Source organism: Pristiophorus japonicus, chromosome 4, assembly GCF_044704955.1.
Source record: "Pristiophorus japonicus isolate sPriJap1 chromosome 4, sPriJap1.hap1, whole genome shotgun sequence".
NCBI classification, from domain to species: Eukaryota; Metazoa; Chordata; class Chondrichthyes; family Pristiophoridae; genus Pristiophorus; species Pristiophorus japonicus.
In genome coordinates, this window is record NC_091980.1 from 114,067,308 (window position 1) to 114,075,038 (window position 7,731).

General features: G+C 40.3%; 1 protein-coding gene across 2 annotated transcripts in view; it reads right to left on the reverse strand.

Annotated features, from left to right (window-relative positions):
* LOC139263035 (SH2 domain-containing protein 4A) overlaps positions 1-7,213 on the reverse strand; it is a 45,200-nt gene extending 37,987 nt beyond the window's left edge. The window contains exons 1-2 of one of the 2 annotated variants that reach the window (XM_070878506.1): positions 7,131-7,213; positions 5,716-6,053 (exon numbers count right to left, since the gene is read on the reverse strand). In XM_070878506.1, the coding sequence (XP_070734607.1) occupies positions 5,716-5,896 (181 nt within the window). In that variant the 5' untranslated portion in view covers positions 5,897-6,053; positions 7,131-7,213. Of the gene's footprint in view, positions 1-5,715; positions 6,054-6,225; positions 6,309-7,130 lie in introns of those variants that run through there. The other variant, XM_070878507.1, reaches the window with a different exon arrangement.
* Positions 7,214-7,731: the final 518 nt, after the last annotated feature.

Sequence of the window (7,731 nt, forward strand, 5' to 3'; positions counted from 1 at the left end):
AGTTACAAGGTGAGTTATTATCATGCATCTATATTATATCTAAGCACTAAACGGGCAAACTCAATACCATGCAGCATTAACACCACAGATAATCATAGAACACAAGTTATTGAACACATTTGGCTTAATTTGCATGATTTCAGCCCTCTTCTTCTCTCCTTCAGACCATCAGATATAAACTAATGTGCTCTCAGCAGGCATTCCTAAAATACAGTCCAATTTCTCCAAAGTAAAAATCAACCAGAGACTTACACCAATTACATGATCCTGAGTCTTTAAAATTCCTGTGGGCTGTTATCCTTACAAGTATTAGAGCATAGCCATCACAATTATGTTTCAAAGCATGGCTGCGTTTTTTTAATTAGAACAGGAATGAAAAATGTAGGAGGAAAATAAATGTAAAATTGATCAATGCATTTGAGTGACTTTGAAAAAAATATTTTAATATTACAATGTTTGTTATATTCTTAAATCTATCAGCACCATGATTCATTATTTTTAAGTATTATTCAACTTTTGTAAAGAAAATTCTAAGCATCCTTTCACTTTTTCAATCCATTATATGGGCCTTTTTGTACTCTACGTAAATATGGAGGCACACTTAAATGTTCGCAGGCAGAGGAGCATAGCTAAAGATCATAGTCCATATTAGGGCAAGAATCTATTATTTAGTCATTGTCATTTCACTTCTTCTGAGCAACTGCATTCACTGTTGATGTTACTGGATCCTCTCCACCATCGCATAATTTTCCTGAGAAAGGTTAATTTATTACAACATATTATGTTATTAAAAATGCCTTTCACATGACAAGCCTCAAAAAGATTATATTCAGTTTGAATCGGAATGATCAAAGAAAGAACGAACTTGTATTTATATAGTGCCTTTTACATTCTCAAGATATCTCAAAGTGAATTACAGTTGTTGAACTACTTTTGAAGTGCAATCACTGTTATGTCAGCAAACAATCAGAATTGTGCTTTTCTAAAGTTTAGATTGTGAGATAACAGGTAACAGTGGTAATTACTAACGTCAAGCATAACTCTATATGGTAGGTAGCATTGTGGTTATGTATGGGAACGGCAGCATAGTGGTTATGCTACTAGATTAGTAATCCAGAAGCCTGGACTAATGATCCGGAGACGTGAGTCCCGTGGCAGCTGGGGAATTTAAATTTAGTTAATTAAATAAAATCTGGAATTAAAAAGTTAGTATCAGTAATGAAACCATGAAACTACCGGATTCTTATCAAAACCCTTTTGATTCACTAATGTCTTTAGCCAGACAGGCCTATATGTGACTCCAGATCCACAGCAACTTTTAACTGCCCTCTGAAATGGCCTAGCAAGTCACTCAGTTGTATCAAGCTGCTACAACAGCACTGTGGGAGTATCTTCACCATGAGGACTGCAATGGTTCAAGAAAGTGGCTCACCGCCACCTTCTCAAGGACAACTAGGGATGGACAATAAATGCCGGCCTTGTCAGCAACGCCCACATCCTGTGAACGAATAAAAATACCAAGGAGAAGGATGATATGATAATGTAACTAGTTAAAACTACATTAGAAAAATTAAAAGAATAAGAGTAGACAGAATTTTATTTCTGCTATGTATCACAGTTGATGGTAAAAAGCCCCTCTCTATATTCTTGCAGCCTCCAAGATAGTCTGCCTGATGAAGGAGAATTTAAATATGGAAGCTAAATTGTATTAACTTATTACTTCAGTTTTCGATAATATGGGCCCAAGTTTCCACATGATTTGCACCTGATTTTTAGGAGCAACTGGTGGAGAACGGACTATCTTAGAAATCGCAATTCTCCACATTTTTTTTTCTGCAGTTCTAGTCAGGTAGAACAGTTCCACTTTGGAACAGAATTTTTTCTTCAAAAGGGGGCGTGTCCGGCCACTGACGCCTGATTTGAAAGTTTCCACAGTGAAAACGTACTCCAAACTAAAGTAGAATGGAGCAAGTGAAGATTTTTGTAGAACTGAAAAAACCTGTTCTACACATTAAAAAATCAGGCGCAGGTTACAAATTAGGCGTCCAGAACGAGGTGGGGGGAAGGGAACTCATTAAATTCTACAATAAATCCTTATTTATACTTCTACAAATATTATACAAATAAATCCAACCTGAATAAACATTTATAAGCAAAGAAAAGATTAAATAAACCATCTTCCTACCTGTGTGAAAGTGCTTCAGGCACGGAAAATTCTGCAGTCAGCCTGAGGCACCCGTTCTTCCCGCGGGGGTGGGGGGGAGGCGCCCGTTCTGCCCGCGGGGGGGGGGGGGGAGGGAGAGGGGAGAGGAGGCGCCCTTTCTTTCCCGCGGGGGGGGGGGGAGGCACCCGTTCTGCCCGCGGGGGGGAGGGGGGGGGAGGGGAGAGGAGGCGCGTTCTTTCCCGCCGTGGGGGGGGGGGGGAAGGCGCCCGTTCTTCCCGCGGGGGGGGGGAGGAAACAGTGAGAAGGCTGCAAGTGCTGATGTGCTGATGGCAATGTGCTTTTTTATTAAAAAAATGTTCAAAAATTAAACAGCTACAAAGAACTACAAAAATGGCCGCGTGCCAATGTTTTTTTCACACTGAGCATGCACGAACGCTCCAATGCGCACGCGCAGCATTGCCGGCAGGAAAAAAACTAATTTAAATAGTACCCGCCCCCTCCCACCCAGGCAGACAAGGAGCTGCAGAACGCTCCAGAATTGCGATTTTTTTTTTAGGCGCCGTTTTAGGCGCGAAAAACGGGCGCCCAGCTCGGAGGGGCGCCCGTTTTTTATCGTGTGGAAACTTGGGCCCTATATTTCTTCCTGTCTGCTATTTGCCTGATTATTTGCGAGGCTTCACTTCTGTGCCGGCTCCAAATTGTACCTTCACTTGACCCTGAATCAGATACATACCCAGATGCACCCCCTGCCCAAGTTAAGCCCTATGATGGGGGACTGGTTACCTTCTCTCCTGTCAGCCCCAACCCTATGTTTCTTCCTCATCATGTCTAGATCTTTGTTACAGTCCCATGTGATCTAAGGTTCCCCTCTGTGTCCATTCGTGTGCACATTTTGGCTGCCGATCTAGACCTGAGCCCTATCTCCATTTTTACATTTCTGCCTATCTCAGACCGCCTCTGGGTGAAGCACTCTTCCCTCTCCTTCCAATCATCCGGCCATGCCTCCTTACTGCTCTCCCTTTCAACTCCTTGCTTCCCTCAACTGTTCTTCCCACCTCCCAGACTTCCTCCTCTCCTGTCATTGCCGCAGGTTCAAGACCCTCCTGGGATTTGAGGAGGCGATTAGCTGTAGAAAAAAGCTGCCTTGTATTGTTCTTACCTTCCTGGAATGTGCTGGAGTAGTAAGAGGATCAAATCATAGATGAGCTACAATTTCCTCCAACTTAAAATTAAGATCAATGCTGTTGTTTTCGCCCCGCCCTAAAATCTGCTCCAATATTCCCGATTCCATGCCCATTGCCAGCCAGTCATAAAGACTGAACCAGACTATGCAAAAGTTTGGTGTCTCGTTTAACCGAGCTTTAAACCCTACATCCTATCCACGATCAAGACAGTGTATTTCCTCCTGTGCAACGTTGCCTGCCTTCCCCTAACACATCCCCACTGCCGCTGAAACCTTTATCTATGCCTTTGTCACTTCTGTACTTGATTATTCCAATCAACTCCTTTCTGCTTCCCATCCCACTTTAAAAACCTCTTTTACCACCCGACACTCACTGTTCCCTCCGAACCTCTCTTTTCATGGCTTGGCATCTGTTTTCCTGACTATTTGTGAATTATGTTTTTTACATTAAAAGGTGCTATATAAAGATAAGTTGTTGTAGCTATACTGCTGCCATTGCGCTCCCTCATTCAACAACAACAACTTTTATTTATATAGCGCCTTTAACGTAGTGAAACAACCCAAAGCACTTCACAGGAGCATTATGAGATAAAATTATTTGGCACCGAGCCAACACATAAGTGGAAATAAATATGGCTACCTTTGTTCATCTGTATAATTGCAAAACATGCTGAAGTTGTAACAGTAGTTAAATTGGCAGCAATAATGATGTGGATGACTTTTGCCTTGCTTGCATCATTAGCAGAGCAGAGAGGAATCCTTTTATATTGCTATGCTCATGGTATTGCCAAACAGTAGTAAATGATCCCTGGCAGTTTAGTGAGTGAGTACTGTATCACCACACAGCGTCTGCCATCCACCAACCAGACCAGGAGTAAATAGCTGTTGACACACTCAATATCCCTCTTCCTGTCACCAGCACTGCTCAGTCGTACTGAGCATACATTCCATACCATTTTATTACTGTGTAACATGCAGAAATAACAGTACAGCTGACCCAAAAGTTACCTGCTTCATTTGGGGGTGGAGGGTCGCATGAGAAAGGAACAATGTGATGGAACCACCTCTAATAAGAACATAAGAAATAGGAGCAGGAGTTGGCTATTTAGCTCCTCGAGACTGCTCCGTCTTTGTAATAAGATCATGGCTGATCTGATCAGGGGCTCAGTTCCACTTCCCTGCCCACTCCCCACAACCCTTTACTCTCTTATCGCTCAAAAATCTGTCTATCTCCGCCTTAAATATATTCAATGACCCAGCCTCCACAGTTCTCTGGGGCAGAGAATTCCACAGATTTACAACCCTCTGAGAGAAGAAATTTCTCCTCATCTCAGTTTTAAATGGGCGACCCCATTCTGAAACTATGCCCCCTGTTCTAGTTTCCCCTGAGTGGAAATATCCTCACTGCATCCACCTCGTCGAGCCTCCTCATTATCTTATATGTTTCAATAAGATCACCTCGCATTCTTCTGAACTCCAATGAGTACAGGCCCAACCTGCTCAACCTTTCTTCATAAGTTAACCCCTTCATCTCAGGAATCAACCTAGTGAACCTTCTCTAAACTGCCTCCAATATGAGGGGGCATTGTATAATCATGGTTCTATCCATAAAAATATTTTAAAAGAATGATAATATTATGCTGCACTCTCTAACATGCAGAATGTAATCTTCTCATTTCTTGTATCTAACTTTTTAATCCATCTGCTACTATGAAAGTCTCTCTCTCTCTCTCATAACTGTTTAGGTCCAAAATGTAAGCAACTTTGAGCATTTTGAAATTTGTTTCTAATGAGTGCAAGTCAACAGAATTTAACTGCCTAAGATTTCCTGTTTGCTCAGGCACGAGGGATTCCTGATGCTATTCAGGTTAATTTAGCCTTTATTTAGTTTAGTAGAGGATGATTTTTGAAATTAAGATGCTTAGTTACAGCAAGATAGTGCATTTTTTATCCTGCAAGCTATGCCTAACCTTGGAATTTTTAACACTGATACTGGGTCTAAAGTATCAATTCCCCACTCCGAACATCACTCCCCTCAGTAAGGCCAAAATTCAGTCTAAAAATAAATGATACTTCATGTGCCCAATTACTACTACTGAAATTGGACGTTTCTGATTTAGGTTGTTCCTAAATGTGTCAAACATTTAATTTTGATTTTACAAATAAAATTAATACTTTCTCAAACAATAAAGTTGTTAGATATTCCCAAAACATGTTCCAAATGCAATTATTTAATTAAACTTTATCTTGTTAAATATTTTGGAAATGCATTATTAGTTTTGAAGGGTCAATAATTGGAAACCTCAAATTCTTTGTTTTAATAAATATTACTACTTTATGGTTAAAAGAAAATTAACCCATATCATACCTTTCTGAGTACTTGTTTTGTTTATCTTTTTCTCCTCCCTTTCTGATTTTTCTTCTCTTTCTTTCCATCTTCGTACTTGCTCTTGTCTCATCTTTAGGAATAGAATCTGCTTTTGTTCTTCGTTCAGCTGGTCGAGGACAGCTGGATCTATGTACATGTCCTGTAAAATCTGCTGCAGCATTTTCTCAAGGCTGGGCCAGTCCGATCGACACTTGTCAGAACAATCGAACTAATAACCTTTTGGATAGTGCATTATAAGGTATTTAAGGTCCTCACAATCTTGATGGCACTGTTCGTTTTCAATGTGCTTTCATATTTAAGTACTGCTCCAGATTATCCTAAAAGAGACAGTATTACATGAACATTTCTGCTGACTTTCAAATGTTTACGAATTTATAAGTAACTCTAGTCAGCATAACTTTGTAGCAAAAGATACAGCAATAACAAAAATACAAATGATATCCAATAAAACATAATTCTCAGAGTACCGGGTATATTTTTAGTACATACTTTAAAATGTAATTAGTCAATCAGATATAACAATCCACTGCACGCCGCTGCTGTCAAAGCCTTCAGCCCAGGTCTTTGGATGGTGCCTTTGTTACTGGACCGTGTTTATCTAACAGATGACGGTCAGGACATTCCACGTGCTCTCTGTAAATCCCTTGTTTATGCAAAAAGAGCTTTGGCGTAGAGACACAATCAGGGAATAAAGATCTGACCATGAGCATTGGGGATTTGTGAATGATCAACACAATCCTGGAGTGGACGTACATAATATATACATTTTCAAGTCAGCCACGTGTTTGCTTTTTTGGTTAAATGTTAAAGTTATCAAAACCTTAAGTTAAAGATCGTGGAATTGAAACTGAAAATATCCAGGCTTCCTGGATTACTGAGACTATTCGTCATCCGCACTTAACCCTTCTTTTTCTTAGTGCTTTCCCGTAAAATAACATTAATTTTGTTTTGCCCTCAGCTGTCAGAATCCACCTTGTCAGAAGCAACGATTACTTTGCCACCGTCCACTGACCTGAAATGCTGGATCTCGGCCAGAACGCCAGAGAGCATGCATTTTTTTAAAGGTATTTTACACAGTTGTGTCACAATTGATCATTCCCCACCTATTAAAAAGTTTAAAGTACTCTTTTTAAAGACCTGAATAATGAATCGGTTAGTAAGTCGGTATGAACATTCAGATTCGCCAAGAAAGTGACAAAAAGTTGGAATATTTTTGTTAAAATTTCGAAGCGTCAAAGCTGCTGGCATAGGCAAACCGAACTATGCCATCATGACACAGCCTTTCTATAATAATCTTTAGTGAAATATACATGCTTTATAGCAAATCATTCAAAACGCTATCGTGTGGAGTTTACATTAGTTTCGATAAGGTTAATAGAAAAACAATCTTTTACTTGCGATACGGTTTCGTCTTTGGGACTCCTGCTTCTTGCAGCAGAGACTGATGTTTGGGCTGGATGAAAGAATGTTTCTGGACTGTTGCAAAATAACTTGCCTGCAGTACGTCACTCCAAATGAAACCTGGGGAGAGGCGGGGAGAGGGGTGGTGACTGCATTTGAAAGTGCTGGAAAGTTGTCCAAGTAAATGCCACTACATGATCCAACCACGATTAAAGAAACTAACCCAAACACCAGGTCCAATTTATGATTCGGGAGATTAATCTAGTGCTCCACTCCCACCCCCTCTTTAAATTCCTCCATATTTATTAACTCTGCCTATTCGGGCTTCTTACAGAGAATTGTTTTCATTGAATGCACTTGTGGGGCAGTCGATCTCCGACTGTTCTGATACGTTTCCTCCTTGAACTTGCTGGACGAAATCATATTTCCACGAATAAATACTTCCTTTGCAATTTATATTGGATTAACATGTTTTAAGTGGTTAACCTGTCTGCTACATCTAAATTGGGAAGAAAATGAGGAAAAACAAATTTTCAAAAGGACTACACCCATTTGTTGACACTTGTAAACTGCCGCTTTCACTGTCATTGGAGC